We start from the raw sequence: 22,205 nt of genomic DNA, 5'->3' as shown, positions 1-22,205 counted from the left end.
TAAATATAAATAAATTGTGATTTTATCTTGTTAAGTTTAAATTTTGTAATTTTAGAAATTATTTTGTTGGAAATAATTAAATAGATTTGGAGATAGTTTTATTTTGAAATCAATTAATATTTTTAAGTAATCTTATTATAATAGAATATTTTGTATAATTTTAGTAATTGAAAAATAAGAAAGAATTTGTATAATTTAATTCAAGTACCTTTTATTCTGAAAAGGTTACGATTTATTTTATTAATTTGATATCTTATTTTATAAATCAATTAAGAATAATTTAATTAGTTTTATTAATATTTGGAGTTAAGTTAATTAATATTTTTGTGTAAATTTTTATAATTGGTTATTTTATATAATTTCAAATTAGAATTCAGTCATGGAAGTGTTATATAATTTAATTTAAGAAAATTGTATTATGATTAAATTATGGTTTATTTTATTAATTTGAGCTCTTAGAGATTAATTTACTAGAAAATGATTAAATTAATTTTTATAAATACTTTGGGTTTAGGTTAATTAAGATTTATGTACAATTTTTACTATAATTAGTTATTTTATATAAATTGGAATTAATGTTTTGGTAATAGGAAAGTAATGAAAAATTATATCGTATAATCTAAATAATGGATATTTTTGGGATTTAAACCGTATTAAATAAAATGTGATTAGTATGCTTATTTTATAATTTAAATTACAAATAATTATTTGAGCTCGTTAATAGATAGATAGATAAAATCTTATGCATTTTAAAAGTAATATTTATAGCATTATATTTAAATTCTAAATTGTTTCCTAAAATAAATGTTTTGTAAAATTGTTAGATTACTCGTATATATATTTTTCCTAGTCTTATGTTTCTTATTTTATACGTACTCTTAGTATCTAATACATAAACTCCTTGACCAATTACACTAACACACTTACACTACCACCCATCCTTTCTCTAGAAATCCACGTATTCCTTTATTATGAGCCATTCATCCATAGCTAATGTAAACCACAAATTTCTAAATGAAAATCAGAATTTGATTCAGAAAATTAGAGAAAGAAAGATCGAGAGAGAGCGAGACATAGAGGGAGAAAGGCGGAAAACAAAAACAGAAAGGGTCAAAGGGAGGAACGAAGATCAGAGCTCACGGAAGGAAGAAGGCTTCGATCTCACTATCCTCGTGCACCCGTCGCTGCTACTATTATCAATCGAAGCTATTGCGCGTAGAGAGAAGAAAAGAGCGACGAACAGGGAGACGCGTAGCTACCGTTGACATTTACTGGAGTTGTCGCGCGTAGAAGAGAGGCTACCGCCGATTCCGTCCAGGATCATCGTCGTCGCCGCTACCATTAACGAAGTCGGCGCCATCGAAGGGGCCACTGGTGGGAGGAACCCTAACTGTCATCGTTACCATCGAACAGGGCAGGAAGGGTAGGAGTGACGTGATGAGAGAAGAGAGTCGTTCTGCCACTGATGCACTTGCTAGTGCTGTTGAGGGAGTCCGCCGTCCGAGAAGCATCATCCGCATTGTTGCTGTGAACTATTTCAGTCCTGCCTTGATATTGCTCGGTTACCACAGCCTCCTTCATCCTTGTATCTGAATCTGTATTATTCACAACCTATTTTGATTATTGTTATCTCTCCTTGCCGCTTCATTGTTATAGGAAAAATGCCCAAAAATGTTTTTGTTTTGGTCTTGCCACCATTATCGCGATTATTGATGACATCGCTGCTGCAGAGGGTCTTCGGTATCACTGTTGCGGTTGCTGCCACGAATTAGGAATAAAGGGAATTGCTGTGTTAAATCCTGCGATTACGACATCGAGGTAGGGGGTTTAAAATGATTTTAATTTAGGAATGCCTACAAGGTTTATTGAATAACTGCAAATAGATTTAATAGCTGTGAGTAATTGATTGATTATATAATTATTGAATTGTGGTTAAAATTGTGATTGGAATGGTTGAGATTGTGATTTGGAATTGTTGATTCATGATATTGATTGATTATGTGGATTGGGAATTGCTTGATGACTAATTGTTGAGAATTTCTGAATTTTAATGGGTTATGTTGGATTTGTTGTCGTTGAGTTGTTATTTGGTATATTGTAATGTTAATGAACTTGGTTGGTGGTTGATTTGGAATTGGTTTTGAGGGGTTTTGAAGGGTTGGATTTTGAATACTAAATAGATTGCTGAAAAACTGATTTTTGAAATTAAAAGGTGACTTTGGAAGTGAATTAGTTATTCAACGATAATCGAAATGATATAAGAGCAAAGGCTGAGTAAAGTATAATAAAAGTTGTTGTTGGAACTCAATTTTGAGAAGTTTGAATTAATTATAGAACTAGTTATGATTTTTCAAAGTTAAAATGTAAAACTTGATTTTCTGCATTATTTTTAAAGGAAGCCGGAAACTTTGAAAAATTATAACTATTTCTGTGACTATCGGAATTGCGTGGGACCAAGTCCAGATTGAGCTTGGGGATATAGGGAACTGGACTGCTGAATTTGAGACTTTTTCACTAAGTTTATGAATTATGGTGAATTTCTGAATCATGGATGTCAAAACTGGTTTTTCTGCAGAACGTTTAACGCAGCAGCAACTTGATTCCTCTATTAGAAATTCTGCAGTTTGAATTTTGAAATGGAACTAATTTTAAATAAAACTTTATTTCTATTATTTTAATTCCGTTAAATTTCAGAACAATTGGACTTGTAGTTTTAAAGATATGAATTTTTGAAGGATGATGCATTATGCAGAAAAAGCCAGATTCTGTTTCCTTAAATTAGTAACTTTGGAAGTTTATAACTTTTGATCCTGGATAGATATTGAGATGCAACCAATTGGAGGTGAAAATTAAGTATGTTTAATATATGTGATTTAAATTTCAGGATTTTCCATGTTTTAATAAGTGAGTTATGGGACTTGGAAGAGGTTGTGTTCAATGATTTGTAAAACAGAATTTTGCAGAAAATTACCTAACATCCAAGCTACGTAACTCCTTCATTAAAAATGGTATGACCCTGGAACCAATTGAGAAAGAAACTTGGATGAGTTATGTTTAACCACATTAATTTTGAAGGTAGTTGGATTTAATTTGGATTTTATATGAAATTTCAAATGTTGTATGGTGCTGCTGTCTTCTGGTTTTAAAACACTACAGAACAGTCACGGTTTTGCTTATATTCCCGAAGCTATAGTCAGCGAAAAATTATGATTTTTGATTTAATAGAAATCTTAATCCGAGACGGTCACACGAATATAAAGTTTGCGCAATTCCAAATTCATTTGATATTTTAAAAACAGAATGGAAATAAGGCTGCCAAGTTGTGTTGGTAATTATTTTGGATATGGAATTTAAGAAATAGATTTTCTATTATCAAATGTTTTTGAGAATATATTGCTGTGGCAAATGCTGAAAGAGGCTGATGAACTGTTGAGAAAGAAGGAACCTGTAAGGATGGATAAGTCCTATTTTTAAAGGAGATTATGTCCAAATTTTTATAAAAAATATAAGGACTTAATCAAAAAAAATATTCAAGGCTTATTTAATAATAATAACTTCAATGATTCTTTTAAGAAAAGAATATTTGATCTATGAGATTGTTGGCAAGGGCGTGGGTTTAGTCCCGCTTGCGAATTTGCAATTATGAAAGAAAAAGGAAAGAGTAAAGTACTTATTGTATGATTATCTGTTGCTTGAGGCAACCCAAGAGATATTATTTATTTGTTTGTTGCTTGAAGCAACCCAAGAGATGTTTGTTTGTTGCTTGAAGCAACCCAAGAGATGTTTGTTTGTTGCTTGAGGCAACCCAAGAGATATTGTTTGCTTATTCGTTGCTGAATGCAACCTAAGAGATAATATTTATTATCTGTTGCTTTAAGCAACCCAAGAGTTTCTGTAGGGAAACTTGGATACCTACAGCAATTTTTCGTTCCCAAGAGTATATTTCTTGCGAGTAGAAAGCAGAGGCTGTCTCAATAGAGCTGCTAATAATTATATGCGCATTTATTTGAATGGAAAATCGTATCCGAGAAATCGTGAACTCGTGACCGGATAAATGTCGGGAATGCAGGTGCTAACCGACACATGAGCTCATGGCCTGTACTAGGACTAGACATTCGTCATATGCATCTATGTGACATTGTTTGGGTGTGCATATTGTAATTGGTTTGCCTAAATAAATAATTCTGTTAACTGTTAATTGCTATATTTGATATAATTGCTCTTGATTGTGTTTGAACCTCATTACTTGTGTTTGAAATTGATTGGCTGGATTGTGGTGAATTGGGTGTTGGTTGAATTGCTTGGGCCTGAGGCCATGACTGGTTTGTGTTGGAAGTCTAGTTCTGTATAAAGTATCTGACTGGTTCAGCATAGACTTAATGAACCTATGCTTGGAGCAGGATGATCATTTATACCGCATAGGTAACTTCTTTTATGTTATGGTCTAGTAAGGTATGAAAAATCAAACTGGTTCAGCATAGACTTAATGAACCTATGCTTGGAACAGGTTGGACATTCATACAGTCTAGGAAACTTTTAAAAGTTTTACAAGAAAAATATGGATTTAGGATATTGAGTAATTAACTAATGCTTTTAAAGAAAGTTAGTTTCCTTTTAGATGTCTATGAATGCAGTTAACTATTTGCGCTTTATTCTTTACTTTCACGGCATTCTCGACCTCTACTGAGAACATGTGGTTTGGTTCTCACCCCCAAATTTTCCACCCTTTCAACGACAGGTTTGAAGACGCAATTTGAAGCTGCGAGCGATCAGTAGGCTTTCTTTATGGTTTTAATTGCTTTCATAGAGTCCCCTCGCTATTGTCCTTTGAGATTTTATTTTACATAGAGGGGTAGGTTTAGTATATTATATTTGAGATTTATTTGGTCTCTTTTGTATAAGAATTATTATCAATAATATTCATGTGATTATTATTATTTGTGAATGTTTGAATTATGACTTTAATGAATAAAAAAAAAACAAAATTTTCTGGAATTTTCTTAAAACTGAAACGCGAACTCGATACAAAGGCTCGATAATTAAGTAGTTAATACTAGGGAAGGTTACGTAATGTTCTTTCTAGTGGAAATACCCTAACTTAAGCAAGGTATTTTACTGGACGGGACGTTACACAGTATCTACAAGATGACCCTGGAGATTGAGATAATTCGTAAAAGATGATTCAATGCTCTCCCTCAGCTCCAACACCTTGGCATAAGTGCGGGTATAACTCTCCTTGTAGTTCTTCACCGTTTCCCCAGCCAAGTTGGCAGCAGCCTCAGTGGCAGTAGCCTGCAACTTCTCCTTCTCCAAGTCCAGCTCTAGCTTAATCATCCTAGCATCTATCTCGTCCTTCAAATCTTTAATCCTATTGAACTCTGAATTGGCATCCTCAAGAAAAGCTTTCGTTGCATGAGCCATCTGGATACTGCTACTAGTGATAAAGTTCAAGTGTTAGAGAAGGAACACATCATCCATAGAAAGTCGACCAAAAGGAGCAATTTAGTTGTCAACAAACCCCACAGCATCAAAATCAGGGGCATCCAAGTCAAAAGGATCCACCGTTTTTTGTTTGTCCACCGTTTTCTATTTTTTGGGAGCAGGACCAGAAGCAGCACCAGAAGTCGAATGGGGAGGATCAGAGGGAACCAAGCGAACCTAGGGAGTCAGGATGACCTTCTGCAGCTCTGCAGTGTCCGAGGTCGGCTTCTTCAGAGAAGCCTGAGTCAGGATGGGCCAAAATGTTTCGAGCAGCTGTTGCCTTCTTGGTTGATAAACCCCGATTTTGTGATTTATCTTATGCTTATTTTGGGGGATTTTATAACCTTTCCTCACATTTATTCAATGAAATAGCATGGTTTTACAATTCTCCCTTGATTTGTGATTAAATGTGAAAACATGCTTTTTAGGCCTTAAAATAGCTAAATTCAATTCACTTTAATTCCATTCGATGCCTTGATATATTTGTTGAGTGATTTCAGGTTCATAGGGCAAGTATTGGATGGAAGAAGTGAGGAGAAAAGCATGCAAAGTGGGAGAACTCATGAAGAAATGAAGGAACTGTAAAGCTGTCAAGCCTGACCTCTTCGCACTCAATCGGCCATAACTTGAGCTACAGAGGTCCAAATGAGGCGGTTCTAGTTGCGTTAGAAAGCTAAAATCCGGGGCTTCGAAATGATATAAAATTTTTTATATGTTACTTCGCGTTCAGGGGCGCGCACACGCCATGTACGCCTGCGCACCGATGCTATCCGTGGCCCACTAAAGTGAAATCGCCCCCAGCGATTTCTGAAGCACTTTGAGCCCAACCCAACTCATTTCTAATGCTATTTCATGTAGAATTCAAGCTTGGGCAAAAGGGGAGCAATTTTTTGGTAATATAGCATCATGTAGGTTAGTTTCTAGAGAAAGAAGCTCCCCCTTCTCTCTAGAATTAGGTTAGGTTAATCTCTCTTAGATTTAGGTTCAATTACATGTTTTCATCTTGTTTCTTTTATGAATTCTTGCTTCTACTCTTTCATTCTCTTGATTTGTAATGTTAATTTCCTTTTTTTCTCTCTTTTATGTTCATGGATGCTTATGTTGGATTTAGATCTCTTTTAATGAAATTTAATGTTTGATGTTCTTTTAATTGTTGAATTGAGTTGTGAATTTCACTTTTCTTGCAATTGGTAGTTGGTAAATTTTACTATTTCTTGCTCATTTAATATGCTTTCTTTTTATGCCTTCTAAGTGTTTGACAAAATGCTTGGTTGTATGTTAGAGTAGATTTTGAGCATTCTTGACTTGGAAAGAGTAATTAGGCAATCTTGAGTCGTGAAAACCCAACTCATGTTGGTGATCTAGAGTTGTTAGCTAATATTGTTTCCATTGACGCTAATCTTTTGCTAATTTAATTAGTAAGTTGATTAGGACTTTTGGATTGAGATTAGCTAGTTTTATTAGACTTTCTCTCATGGAAGATAATATGATACCTTCTTCCAATGTTGGAGATGACGTAATAAGATAAATTCTTGTTTATATTTGTGACATGATTAACTAGTCTTGTTTGACTTTCTCCCTTTGTGTTGGAGTTGACTAAATAAGATGAATTGATCATTGTATGACAAGGATAGAAAGCCTATGATCTCAATCTTTGCCATGAATGTCTCTCTTTATTAATTGCTTTCTTTAATTGCTCTCTTTACTTTTCTTGTCATTTATTTTATTGCCCCTCTTATAAACCAAAACCCCCTTACCCCACTTCATAGCTAATAATTGACCACTTCATTGCAATTCCTTGTGAGATGACTTGGAGTCTAAATACTCCGGTTAATTTTCATTTGGGGTTTGTTAATTATGACAACCAAAATTTTTGTATGAAAGGATTCTTGATTGGTTTGGAAACTATACTTCACAACGAGAATTCATTCATTTGAGGAAATTCTAAAACGTCAAAAATCTCTTCATCATTGGCCCTGCGAAAATGCCTCATGGATCCATAGACTTAACCATCTCTATAAAAAAGGAAACCAAGAAAATAAGTTACAAACAGATAAAGATAAACATTCAAACCACAAATCACAACTACGAAAAAGAAATCGACCACTACCCAGTTCAGCTCGAAGAAGGGAGGGATCCCCTAGAAATTTCTTTGTATCAAGATGTGGGGGCTCCCCCTAGTTTTTCTCTAACACATTTACAAATCCCTGCTCAACCTCATCTAGAATTTCCCAGGAATACCTGGATACTACCACGTTCTTTTGCCAACACAAAGGGAAGGTAGGTTCGTCATTCTCATCCAAAAAGAAAGGCCGAGCTCCCTCAACAGCTCGGACCTTGAAATAATAGTTTTTAAAGTCCCTAAAGGACTCGTCATACATAGAGAAAACATTTTTGCCTTGAGTAGCTCAGAAAGAAACTCAGGAGGCTTTCTTCTTCGCTACCCCAGGCTTCGTCAGTATAAAAAGATAAAGAAAAAAGAGTTTGGGTAGGACGGATATCTAACTCCTGACACAACAACTGGAAGATCTTAATGAAGCCCCAAGAGTTCGGGTGGAGCTGAGAAGGAGCTACATTGCAAGACCACATCAACTCGGTCTCAAAAGGAGTAAAAGGAATGGTAATACTTAGCTGACTAAAGAAATAGTCATAAGCATAGAAAAAAGGGCGTTCTCCTTGTATTAAAGAGGGAAAGCTAACCCTCTCCTCAGGGTCAGGTGACACTAACTCATAGTTTTTCTCTTGATCCCTATCACTATAAATCCTATGGTGTCTCCTAAGCCGCACGCAATATTCAGAGTCAGCAACTGTAACACACATCAGAACAATAGAATCCAGCCAATCTGACATGCCATCCGGGATCTTAGAGGACATTGCAACAATGTTTTTGCAGTGTGACATGGGTAAACTATTCCTACAGTAAGAAAAAATAAAATGGGTTACTACCAGACAACACGGACAAATAGAGAAACAACTCGGACAATAACATATGAAAATCAAGAAGTCAGTAAAAGGGAAACCCCAGGACTCACACCAAAAGCATAGGGGTACCCTCTGGAGGCAATAACAATGCAAGAACCAGGAAAAAGGAAATCGATAACCTACGCTAAACATCTCGAAGCAAAAATTATCACCACCAACAAAAAGCATCGAAAGTCACAAATTTTCCTACTAACAGTTCATCATCAAAAGAGTGTTAATGTAGAAACAAAAGCCAAAGACAACAATACAAGAATAGCAACGAAAACCCTAAACAAGATCACCAGAAGGCGCACATTCTTCGCAAAATAGCAAGCAACAAGGAAAAATCACAAGTTATGGATCAAGACACAAAAAGAGACAATCTTTTCACAGAAGAATCAAAGTTTTGCAAAGAGCAAAAGCGAGATACAAAGTCAAAGCCCTACATCAAAGCATGCACAGTTGTCGAAAGCGAAAAAAGAGAAAAAGATAGGAAACGCTAACCTGCAAGGAGGAAAATAGTAGCGAAGAATGGCGTAAAGTCCACACCAAATAGTAGCTTCAAGGTAGGGAAAGATGGATGGCTTGAAAGAGTGAAAATACAAAGCACAACAACAAGCAAAGAGTTAGGGGAAACTCAAGGAAAGCACAACATTAATTAAAAAATGCAACCTTTAGCAAAAAGGATCCAGCCATTCAAAACAGATTCTTTGCAGACATAAAATACCAGAACAAGTCATCAAAATGAAAAATAGAGAACGAAAATTCCAACTTGAGGAAGAAGAAGAAAGCAACAAACATTTCAAAGATCGTTGAAGAAGATCAAAAAGAGACGACAAACAGACCCATGCCAAACAAACTTCTCCGAAGAGAGATGTGAAATAGAAGGGTGCAAAGGGAGTGAAAACATCGTGAGTAAGAGGAGAGCAAAAAGAAAGGGGAAGAGAAACTGAAAAAGGGCTTAAGGAATTCAAAATAAAAAGAAAAGAGGGAAACGGCAAAAGGGGTTAATGAGCATTTAACCCTCACACGTTCCCAAAGAAAGTGCAATCACGCTACAATCAAAAAGAGGAGGAAAACGCTTCGCATTCAGGAGAACCCAACAGAAGTTATACAATGCTCGAGCTTGACTTCTTTAAAAAAGGATGAAATCTGTAAATACGATCCTAAAAAGTAAAGATCAAGCTCAAGCAGAGGCACTATTCATACCCTGGGTCGAGCTATCCGACCTGGGCTGATTGAAGACAAAGCGACCGACCTCTTCAGATGGGTCGCCCCGACCTCCTCTTAAAAGAGGTCGGCCAAACTACCACGAGAGGCCCAAACAGGCCCAAACGAAGGGACACAGCCCAATCTAAAGGCAGCTAAAGCCTAGAAAGATAAGGGCGGTCCCCTTTAAAGATAAAGATGACTTCACTCAAAGATAAGATAAGATAACTATCTTATCTCCAGAAAGGTCACTCCACACTATTATAAATACACTAGAGCACCCAGGTATAACTCATACTCTGATTCTACTAAAAACCTACTAAAAGCCCATGCTAACTTAAGCATCGGAGTCTCTTGTAGGTACCACCACCCTCTGGTGACGAAGGATCAACAGCACCAGCAGCTCCAGCAGGTCGGACACGACAGCTCCGACCACCCCGTAGATCTCGACTGAGATCGACCTACAGTTTCAGGTAACCCTCGAAACACTAAGGACTCATAATAAGACTTTTAGTTCAAAGAAAAACAAACAACAAGCATATTAAAAGAAACTACTAGGCAGTATAATCAGACAAGAGCTTTCCAAATGGGACTCAACCACCTTTGCTTATCATGATGCTTCTGCCCTTGATCAGTGCATTGGTCCCTTCCCTTTACCATTTCTCTTGGAGGAATCATCACCATTCTTCTTTGTTGAGGCTCTTTCTTATGCTTGAGTATCCTTTGGCTTCCAAAAGCCTAGCCTTCTCATGAAAGTCCTCTTATCCTCTTTGTGCTTAGCTAGAACTTCCTCTTGCCTGGCGCTTAATTCTTCCATCCCTTGCACAAATGTGGAATGTTTGGGTTCAGGGTGGCTACTACATTGGACAAGTGATTCAACTTTGCTTGTGTATTTATATCATACTGCCTTCTTGAAATAGTTCTAGCTTCATATAGTGACCTAAATTCAGTAAAGTTCCTCTGTTGAACCATTTGTTGCTCTAGAATTTTGTTGAGGCTACTTTGCATCTCTCCCCAATTGAATTGCCCTTGTTTTTCCCTAATTTGATTCATGTTTCCTTGCATCTGCTTGATGCTTTCTTGTATCTCCTCCCAGTGCCTTTGTTGTTCCATGAATTGGTTGATGTCTCCCTGTATTTGGTTGATATTTCCTGCATCTGCTCCCAATCAAAACCTTCTGGAATTGGTGCTTGGACTTGTGGAATGGGTGCTTGGACTTGTCGCTCTTCTTGTTGTGGTGGCTTGATGACCGGAATTCACTACCCACATATAATGAATCCGTTCTTTGGCAAGCACACCAAATATCGTCAAGTAATAACCCACTAGGAGTGGGGTCAAATCCCACAGAGATTAACGGATTAAGGCAAACAATAGTTAATTGATTATCCTAGTTAGACTATTAAGATTTGGGTGATAAGCAAACAAGAAAATGTAAATGACATGAAAGTAAAGAAAAGCAATAAAGTGCAAGAAAGTAAATGGCAAGGAAAGTAAAGTACAAGAAAGTGAAGTGCTGGAAATGTAAAGTGCAGAAAATGTAAATAACCATAAAGTAAATAAAAGAAAGAAAGATAAAATAAGCATTGGGATCAAGAGATATTGCATTCTCCAGATTAATTGATTTCATCTCATCTTCAATCATGCAACTCATTGACCTCTTGGCAATCATGATTTATTGAGCCCCAATCCCTTGGTGACTCAATATCTCAAATCTTGATCAATAGCCAATTCCTTGGTCTAATTGCTCATGAGAAGAGATGAAGCTTGTTCCCTGATTATACCACACACTTTTCTAGGTCCAAGTAGAGGGAGGATTATATGTCACCATATCCAAACACCAAAACCCAAATCCTATTCAAGTGTGAGAAAGAATTTCAAGCATGGTTTTATGTTTTCTCTTCCATGGTTCCCATAAAACCCAATTACATTCAATCTCTTTTCCAAGATAATTGAATGCTATCGTGTAGAACAAAATTCTTTCTAGTAATCAAAGAGAGATGAAGAGAAGAAGAAGAATAAAAACAATCAATCCATTGAAAAATAATAGAGCTCTCTTTCCCAATGGAAAGAGTTAGTAATTCATAACTAAAAGATATTTACAAGAGTAAGAAAGAAAAGAAAGGAAACTGATGGTGAATAGAGTGGGTCCGAAGACTTCTCCCAATCCAGCCATGACTAATTCTATGAAACTAAGGCCTTTATATAGGCTCTCCTAAATTACAAACTTAAATGAAATTAAAATCAAATTACAATAAAATGAAAATAAACTATTCTAGATGCTTCTTGTGGCCTTGATTGGTTAACAATTGTAGCTTGAATGAGAGTTGGAATGGGTTTGATTGAAGGTTGGGGGCTGCAGGAAGAAGTTGGCGTGTGGTTTCAAGTGCCACTCCCACTTGATTTTGCCCTTTGGAGTATGACCCACTTTGCAATGTTGAAAGTATAGAGTTGTTTGGACCTTAAATTGAATGTCCACTATAAAGTATCATATATTTCTGGAAAGCCCTGGATGTTAGCTTTCTAACACCTTTGGAATCAACTCATTTGGATCTCTGTAGCTCAAGTTATGCCCATTTGAAGGTGAATAGGTCAGTCTGTCAGGTAGCCTGGTGTGCCACGCCCACTCTCTGGCGTGCCACGCCCATATATTATGAAACTGGTGTGTCACGCCCACTCTTTGGTGTGCCATGCCTTCAACGATGCTCTCTGGCCATTAGAACTAGCGTGCCACGCCCAGAACTTGGCGTGCCACGCCCATTATAAAAACAGAGCTGGCGTGCCACGCCTTCGATATCAAGTGGCACGCCCAGGTTTTGCAATGCCAATATAATGGCCTTTTTCACCTCTAGTTTTAACATCCACCCTAGAGTGTTATATATCGTTGGAAAGTTCTTGATTTCAGCTTTCCAATGCCACCAAGATCACATCATTTGGACCTCTAAAACACAAGTTATGTTCCTTTGAAGATGAAGAGGTCAGGCTGGTAACTCTGCAGTGATGTGTTTTTCTTCATGTGTTTTCGGGGTCAATATCTTCCTCCATTCCAGTGTCAATTATAAAGTGTTATATATGGTTGGAAAGCCGTAGATGTCTACTTTATAATGGCACTGGAATCATCTCGTTTGGAGTTGTGTAGCTCAAAATATCTTCATTTGAATGAGAGGAGGTCAGACTGGCATATGCCCCGGCGTGCCACGCCCAATGCTTGGCGTGCCACGCCCATAGTGGGGGCTCAAATTCACTCCTCTGGAACATAAGCCTGGCGTGCCATGCCCAAAACACCAAGTGGCATACCCTCTTTAAGATCTTGGCTTCACAGCTCCAAGTGGCACGCCCCTGTAAAATTCTTCAACTTTCTTTGTTGGAATGTTGGCCTGGCGTGCCACGCCCAGAGCTTCAAGTGGCACGCCCATTTTTATTTGTTGTTTTCCTTCCCCTTTTGTTGCTCTTTTTCACCTGAAATTCAACACAATCTATTTCAAAGCAATGTTCCATAATATATATCATTTGGTTCATGAAATTGCATTGATAAATGAGATTATGCTCTTTTTATGGTCCTTTTAAATAAGAAAAAGGGTACATGATGCGCAGTCATCATGGCTCTTGTGGTGCTTGCATATGAGCTCTATGCTCTCTTACCCTCTGCAATGGATTAGGAGCTACCACTTTTTCCATCTTTTTGGCCATGATTGGCTTCTCTTGCTCTAGCAACATTTCATCAGCACTGGTTTCCACCCCAGCCTCATTGCATAGGCGTTGAATGATGCTCGGAAAAGCCAGCCTTGTACTGTCCTTGGTGCTTATTAGCACCCTATGAACGTTGCTTGCAATCATCTCTCCTACATTAATATTCTCCCCCTTCATGATGCTGTAGATTAGCACTGCTCTTTCTATAGTTACCTCTGAGGTGTTGGAAGTAGGGTTGAGTGACCTTGTCACAAAGTCTAGCCATCCTCTTGCTTGGGGACACAAATCTCTCCTCCTCAATTGGCTTGGTCTCCCGTCTTTATCCTTGATCCATTCAAAGTTAAGGACACAAATTTCAATCACAATGTTTTCAAAGCCAGGATCAATTTGCTTCACTCTCTACTCAAAGCTTTGAGTGGATCTTGTGTGCCTCACTTCCAGCATTCTTTCCAAGTTTGCAGGGCTGTAGTCTATTATTTTCCCCCTCACAAAGATTTGGTAGGTGAGTTGTTGGCTTGGTGGTGGAACACCATTGGCATAAAACTCCCTTACTAAGCTCACCACCACCTTCTTTGGTGGATTGGATAGTGCTACCCATTCCCTACTATTGATTTCAATGTTAATTTCTCTGTGTTCATCCCTTCCAAGTTGGAAGCCTACCTCTGGAATAATTTGTCTCTCACTCACTGTTTTGGGGGTTACCTGAAACTGTAGGTCATTCTTGGACGAGATCTTCTGAGCTGGTCGGTGCTGATGTGTCTGACTTGTTGGATTGAGGGTTGATGAGCGGATAATTTATACGCTTTTTTGCATTGTTTTTAGTATGTTTTTTGGTATGTTTTAGTTATTTTTTATTATATTTTTATTAGTTTTTAATTAAAATTCACTTTTCTGGATTTTACTATGAGTTTGTGTGTTTTTTTGTGATTTAAGGTATTTTCTGGCTGAAATTGAGGGACCTGAGCAAAAATCTGATTCAGAGGCTGAAAAAGGACTGCAGATGCTGTTGGATTCTGACCTCCCTGCACTCGAAGTGGATTTTTTGGAGCTACAGAAGCTCAATTGGCACGCTGTCAATTGCATTGGAAAGTAGACATCCTGGGCTTTCTAGAAATATATAATAGTTCATACTTTGCCCGAGATTTGATGGCCCAAACTGGTGTTCCAAATCAGCATAGAAATTCTGGCGTCAAAACGCCAAAACTGGCATAAAAGCTGGAGTTAAACGCCCAAACTGGCATAAAAGCTGGTGTTTAACTCCAAGAAAAGTCTCTACACATGAACGCTTCAATGCTCAGCCCAAGAACACACCAAGTGGGCCCCGGAAGTAGATTTTTACACTAAACACCCCAGCTTACTCATTTTCTGTAACCCTAGGTCACTAGTTGATTATAAAAACCACTTTTAGTGATTCATTTTGTAACTCATGACACTCTACACGTTTCATATTGTATCTTCTATGGCATGAGTCTCTGAACCCCATGGTTGGGGATGAGGAGCTCTGCTGTGTTTTGATGAATTAATGCAATTAATACTGTTTTCCATTCAATCACGCTTGCTTCTATTCTAAGATATTCATTCGCACTTCAACCTGATGAATGTGATGATCCGTGACACTCATCATCATTCTCACCTATGAACGCGTGCCTGACAACCACCTCCGTTCTACATGCAATCAAGCTTGAATGTGTATTTCTTGGGTTTCTATTGGAACCTTCGTGGCATAGGCTAGAATTATTGGCGGCCATTCCTGAGGTCCGGAAAGTCAAAACCTTGTCTGTGGTATTCTGAGTAGGATCTGGGAAGGGATGACTATGACGAGCTTCAAACTCGCGAGTGTTGGGCGTGTGACAGACGCAAAAGGATCAATAGATCCTATTCCAACATGATCGAGAACCGACAGATGATTAGCCGTGCGGTGACAGCGCATTTGGAACATTTTCACTGAGAGGACGGGAAGTAGCCATTGACAACGGTGATGCCCAACATAAAGCTTGCCATGGAAGGAGCCTTGCGTGTGTGAAGAAGAAGATAGTAGTAAAGCAGAGATTCAGGGGACAGAGCATCTCCAAAACCTCAACCTATTCTCCATTACTGCATAACAAGTATTTATTTCATGTTCTTCTACTTTTTACAATTAAATCTGAGAGTTATTGATATCCTGACTGAGAGTTACAAGATAACCATAGCTTGCTTCTAGCCGACAATCTCTGTGGGATCGACCCTTACTCACGTAAGGTATTACTTGGATGACTCAGTGCACTTGCTGGTTAGTTGTGCGGAGTTACAAAAGTGTGATTGTAATTTCGTGCACCAAGTTTTTGGCGCCGTTGCCGGGGATTGTTCGAGTTTGGACAACTGACGGTTTATCTTGTTGCTTAGATTAGGAATAATTTATTTTTATTGGTTTAGAGTCACTAAATTTGAGTCTTTTATTTGAGTTAGTTTCATATTTTAAGTTTGGTGTCAACTGCATGCTTTTATTTTCTTTTAATTATTCAAATTTTCATGTTCTTAGTTCTTTCTTGATCTTTAAAAATTCTAAGTTTGGTGTCTTCTTTGTGTTTTCCTTCAAATTTTCGAAAATTTGTGCTTGATTTTCTAAAAATTTTAAGTTTGGTGTATTTTGTGCTTTTATTTACTTAAGAATTTTTCAAAATTTGTTCTTGGTGTTCATCTTGATCTTCAAAGTGTTCTTGGTGTTCATCTTGACATTCAAAGTTTTCTTGTTTATTCTCTTTGTTTTGATCTAAAATTTCTAAGTTTAGTGTCATTTTGTTGTTTTTCTCTTTTCTCATTAAAATTTAAAAATTAAAAAAAATATATCTTTTCCTTTCTTTACTCATAAATTTCGAAATTTTGCATTAATTTAGTCAAAGATTTTCAAAATCATATCTTTTTTTTAGTCAAGTCAAAATTCTAATTTCAAAAATTGATCTTTCTAAATCTTTTTCAAAAATCAAATCTTTTTAATTTCTTCAATCATATCTTTTCAATCATATCTTTTTTTTTTATAAATTGGAATCATATCTTTTTAAAATAATTTTCAATCATATCTTTTTGATTGCTAATTCCAAAATCTTTTTAATTAATTAATTAATTTTTTTTTCAATTTGCTTTTATTTCATTATTTTCAAAAGTTTTATTTTATCTTCCATTTATTTTGTTTTATTTTTTTTCGGTTACTTTTAATTAAATAAAAACAAAAATTTAAAAATATAATTTAATTACAATTCATATCAATTCCCTTTTCTCCATCATGGACATAAGTGGAAATGAACAGTCCAGAAGGACTCTGGGGTCATATGCTAACCCCATTACAGCTGCATATGGGAGTAGCATCTGTATACCTCCCATCAAAGCAAGCAGTTTTGAGTTAAATCCTCAGTTCATTATCATGGTGCAGCAAAATTGCCAGTATTCCGGTCTTCCACAGGAAGAACCTACTGAGTTTCTGGCACAGTTCTTATAAATTGCTGACACAGTACGTGATAAAGAAGTGGATCAGGATGTCTACAGATTGTTACTGTTTCCATTTGCTGTAAAAGATCAAGCAAAAAGGTGGTTAAATAACCAACCCACAGCAAGCATAAAAACATGGAGACAGCTATCAGACAAATTCCTGAATCAATTTTACCCTCCAAAAAGGATGACACAGCTGAGGCTGGACATCCAAGGCTTTAAACAAGAGGATCATGAATCTCTTTATAATGCCTGGGAGAGATACAGAGGGATGCTAAGAAAATGCCCCTCTGAAATGTTTTCAGAGTGGGTACAGTTAGACATCTTCTACTATGGGCTTACAGAAAAAGCTCAGATGTCTCTAGACCACTCAGTTGGTGGATCTATACACATGAGGAAGACGAATGAAGAGGCTCAAGAACTCATAGATACGGTGGCTAGAAATCAGCCTATGTACTCAAGCAGTGAATCCTCTATAAAAGAAGAGGCTAGGGCAGTAACTACTGATCCTAATCCTCAAGAACAGATTGTTGAACTTAACCAGCAATTACTCATTGTGACAAAACAATTAGCAGAATTTAAAGAGATGCTCCAAGACACTAAAAATGCTAACAAGAATATGGAAGCACAATTGAATCAGACAAGACAGCAGCTATCTAAACAGATAACAAAAGAATGCCAAGTTGTCCAATTAAGGAGCGGGAAGACATTGAATAAATCAGCTCAAAGTAGCAGAAAGCCAAGAAAGGAACAACTGACAGAGGATGACCAAACCACTACCCAAAATCCCTCTAAGGACAGCAAGATCCCAGAGAGGAATAATTCTGCGTTCAAACGCCAGAAAAGGGTGAAAGATTGGCGTTAAATGCCCAGTGGATGCCCACTTCTGGCATTCAAACGCCAGAAAAGGGAGAAAAGTTGGTGTTGAACGCCCATTCCTTGCCCAATTTTGGCGTTCAAACGCCAGAAAAGGGTGGGAAGCTGGTGTTAAACGCCCATCCAGCACCCAATCCTGGCGTTCAAACGCCAATGAGGGATCAGACACCTGCAAGTGCTGATCATAACCCCTCTAAGAAGGCTTCTCCAACCACCTCTGTAGGGAATAAACCTGCAACAACTAAGGTTGAAGAATATAAAGCCAAGATGCCTTATCCTCAGAAACTCCGCCAAGTAGAGCAGGATAAACAATTTGCCCGCTTTGCAGACTATCTCAGGACTCTTGAGATAAAGATCCCATTTGCAGAGGCACTTGAGCAAATACCCTCTTATGCTAAGTTCATGAAAGAGATCTTAAGTCATAAGAAGGATTGGAGAGAAACTGAAAAAGCTTTTCTCACTGAAGAATGCAGTGCAGTCATTCTAAAAAGCTTACCAGAGAAGCTTCAAGATCCAGGAAGCTTTATAATACCATGCACATTAGAGGGTGCTTGCACCAAGGCAGCTCTATGTGACCTTGGAGCAAGTATCAACCTAATACCTGCATCCACTATTAGAAAGCTTGGCTTGATTGAAGAAGTCAAACCAACCTGGATATGTCTTCAACTTACTGATGGCTCCATTAAATATCCATTAGGCATCATTGAGGACATGATTGTCAAGGTTGGGCCATTTGCCTTTCCCACTAACTTTGTAGTGCTGGAAATGGAGGAGCACAAGAGTGCAACTCTCATTCTAGGAAGACCTTTCCTAGCAACTGGACGAACTCTCATTGATGTCCAAAAAGGGGAAGTGACCCTAAGAGTCAATGAGGATGAGTTCAAGTTAAATGCTGTCAAAGCTATACAGCATCCAGACACATCAATTGACTGCATGAGCGCTGATATTTTTGACTCCTTGGTGGAAGAGATCAATATGACTGAAAGTCTTGAATCAGAGTTAGAGGACATCTTTAAAGATGTTCAGCTTGGTCTGGAGGAATCAGAGGAAATAAAAGAACCTCTGAAAATTCCTCAGGAAGAGGAGAAACCTCCTAAACCAGAGCTCAAACCACTACCATCTATCCCTGAAATATGCATTTCTGGGAGAGGGTGACACTTTTCCAGTGATCATAAGCTCTGCTTTAAATCCACAGGAAGAGAAAGCACTAATTCAAGTGCTAAGGACACACAAGACAGCTCTTGGGTGGTCCATAAGTGATCTTAAGGTCATTAGCCCAGCAAGATGCATGCACAAGATCCTATTGGAGGATGATGCTAAGCCAGTGGTTCAACCACAAAGGCGGCTAAATCCAGCCATGAAGGAGGTGGTGCAGAAAGAGGTCACTAAGTTACTAGAGGCTGGGATTATTTATCCTATTTCTGATAGCCCCTGGGTAAGCCCTGTCCAAGTTGTACCCAAAAAGTGGGGCATGACAGTGGTTCACAATGAAAAGAATGAACTGGTTCCTATAAGAACAATTACAGGGTGGCGTATGTGTATTGACTACAGAAGGCTCAATACAGCCACCAGAAAGGATCATTTTCCTTTATCATTCATAGACCAGATGCTAGAGAGACTAACAGGTCATGATTATTACTGATTTTTGGATGGCTATTCAGGTTACAACCAAATTGCAGTAGATCCTCAAGAACAAGAGAAAATAGCATTCACATGTCCATCTGGAGTATTTGCCTACAGAAGGATGCCTTTTGGTCTGTGCAATGCACCTGCAACTTTTCAGAGGTGCATGCTTTCTATCTTCTCTGATATGGTAGAAAATTTTCTGGAAGTCTTCATGGATGACTTCTCAGTATTTGGAGACTCATTCAGCTCCTGTCTTGATCATCTAGCACTTGTTCTGAAAAGGTGCCAAGAGACTAACCTGGTTTTAAACTGGGAAAAATATCACTTTATGGTGACTGAAGGAATTGTCCTTGGGCATAAAATTTTGAACAAGGGAATAGAAGTGGATCAAGCTAAAGTGGAGGTAATTGAAAAATTACCACCACCTGCCAATGTTAAGGCAATCAGAAGCTTTCTAGGGCATGTAGGATTCTATAGGAGGTTTATAAAGGATTTTTCAAAAATTGTAAAACTTCTGAGCAATCTGCTAGCTGCTGACATGCCATTCGTGTTTGACACAGAGTGTCTGCAGGCGTTTGAGACCCTGAAAGCTAAGCTGGTCATAGCGCCAGTCATCTCTGCACCAAACTAGACATTGCCATTCGAACTAATGTGTGATGCTAGTGACCATGCCATTGGTGCAGTGTTGGGACAGAGGCATAACAAACTTCTGCAAGTCATTTACTATGCTAGCCGTGTTTTAAATGATGCACAGAAGAATTACACAACCACAGAAAAAGAGTTACTTGCAGTGGTTTATGCCATTGATAAGTTTAGATCCTATTTAGTAGGATCAAAAGTGATTGTGTATACTGACCATGCTGCTCTTAAATACCTACTCACAAAGCAGGATTCAAAACCCAGGCTCATAAGATGGGTGTTACTTCTACAAGAGTTTGATATAGAAATAAGAGACAGAAAAAGGGACAGAGAACCAGGTAGCTGATCACCTGTCCTGGATAGAGCCCGTAGCAGGGGCGTCCCTCCCTCCTACTGAGATCTCTGAAACCTTTCCGGATGAGCAACTCTTTGCCATTCAGGAGGCACCATGGTTTGCAGACATTGCAAACTATAAAGCTGTGCGGTTCATACCCAATGAGTACAGCAGGGTACAAAGAAAAAAACTAATTTCTGATGCAAAGTACTACCTATGGGATGAGCCATATGATGAGCGGATAATTTATACGCCTTTTGGCATTGTTTTTACATAGTTTTTAGTATGATTTAGTTAGTTTTTAGTATATTTTTTATTAGTTTTTAATTAAAATTCATATTTCTGGACTTTACTATGAGTTTTTGTATTTTTCGGTGATTTCAGGTATTTTTTGACTGAAATTGAGGGACCTGAGCAAAAATCAGATTCAGAGGTTGAAGAAGGACTGCAGATGCTGTTGGATTCTGACCTCCCTGCACTCAAAGTGAATTTTCTAGAGCTACAGAACTCCAAATGGCACGCTCTCATATTAGTTGGAAAGTAGACATCCAGGGCTTTCCAGAAATATATAATCGTCCATACTTTTCCAGAGTTTAGATGACGCAAACTGGTGTTCAACGCCAGTTCCATGCTGCTTTCTAGAGTTAAAGGCCAAAAACAAGTTGCAAAGTGGAGTTAAACGCCAGAAACAGGTTACAAACTGGCGTTCAACTCCAAGAGAAGCCTCTACACGTGTAAAGCTCAATGCTCAGCCCAAGCACACACCAAGTGGGTCCCAAAAGTGGATTTCTGCATCATTGACTCATTTCTGTAAACCCTAGTAACTAGTTTAGTATAAATAGGACTTTTTACTATTGTATTTACATCTTTGGATTATCTTTTGATCCTTTGATCATGTTTTGGAGGCTGGCCATTCGTCCATGCCTGGACCTTATCACTCATGTATTTTCAACGGTAGAGTTTCTACACTCCATAGATTAAGGTGTGGAGCTCTGCTGTTCCTCATGAATTAATACAAAGTACTACTATTTTTCTATTCAATTCAAGCTTATTCCTTCTCTAAGATATCCATTCGCACCCAAGAACATGATGAATGTGATGATTATGTGATGCTCATCATCATTCTCTCCTATGAACGCGTGCCTGACAAACACTTCCGTTCTACATGCAAACAAGCTAGAATGAGTATCTCTTAGATATCTAATATAGAGGACCGAGTCCGAGATATTAGAATCTTCGTGGTATAAGTTAGAACCCATGGATGGCCATTCTTGAGATCCGGAAAGTCTAAACCTTGTATGTGGTATTCCGAGTAGGATCTGGGAAGGGATGGCTGTGACGAGCTTCAAACTCGCGAGTGCTGGGTGTAGTGACAGACGCAAAAGGATAGTAAATCCTATTCCAGTATGATCGAGAACCGACAGATGATTAGCCATGCAGTGACAGCGCATTGGACCATTTTCACAGAGAGGATGGGATGTAGCCATTGACAACGGTGATGCCCTACATAAAGCTTGCCATGGAAGGGAGTAGGATTGATTGGATGAAGACAGCAGGAAAGTAGAGGTTCAGAGGAACGAAAGCATCTCTATACGCTTATCTGAAATTCTCACCAATGAATTACATAAGTATCTCTATCCTAGATTATGTTTTATTTATCTTTTAATTATTAAAACTCTATAACCTTTTGAATCCTTCTGACTGAGATTTACAAGGTGACCATAGCTTGCTTCAAGCCGACAATCTCCGTGGGATCGACCCTTACTCACGTAAGGTTTATTACTTGGACGACCTAGTGCACTTGCTGGTTAGTTGTATCGAAATTGTGAAAAAGAACTAAAATTATGAACGTGCATATTAAGTTTTTAGACTAACATTGCTTGATTCCTGGAATTCTTATTAAAAGAAAAAAAAATTTGAAATCCTTATT

The 22,205-nt window shown here is 37.9% G+C and overlaps 1 protein-coding gene across 12 annotated transcripts; it reads left to right on the top strand.

Annotated features, from left to right (window-relative positions):
• The first annotated feature begins 861 nt into the window (after positions 1 to 861).
• On the top strand, positions 862 to 21,316 carry LOC140180165 (uncharacterized). Of its 12 annotated transcripts, none has more exons than XR_011874251.1 (3): positions 862 to 1,597; positions 1,731 to 1,818; positions 4,739 to 4,937. XR_011874251.1 is itself a non-coding variant. In XM_072220588.1 (3 exons), the coding sequence occupies exons 1-3, from the start codon at positions 1,438 to 1,440 to the stop codon at positions 20,817 to 20,819; spliced, it is 372 nt and encodes a 123-aa protein (XP_072076689.1). In that variant the 5' UTR covers positions 932 to 1,437; the 3' UTR covers positions 20,820 to 21,316. The 12 variants fall into 12 exon arrangements, 3 of the variants coding, with proteins under 3 accessions (XP_072076689.1, XP_072076688.1, XP_072076690.1); XR_011874259.1 differs by having other exon boundaries at positions 884 to 1,561; XR_011874252.1 differs by having other exon boundaries at positions 904 to 1,561; positions 1,657 to 1,818.
• Positions 21,317 to 22,205: the final 889 nt, after the last annotated feature.

Source organism: Arachis hypogaea, chromosome 16 (genome assembly GCF_003086295.3).
Source record: "Arachis hypogaea cultivar Tifrunner chromosome 16, arahy.Tifrunner.gnm2.J5K5, whole genome shotgun sequence".
NCBI classification, from domain to species: Eukaryota; Viridiplantae; Streptophyta; class Magnoliopsida; order Fabales; family Fabaceae; genus Arachis; species Arachis hypogaea.
Note: the sequence above shows the minus strand (reverse complement) of the source record. Positions and strands in the feature narration are given on the sequence as shown.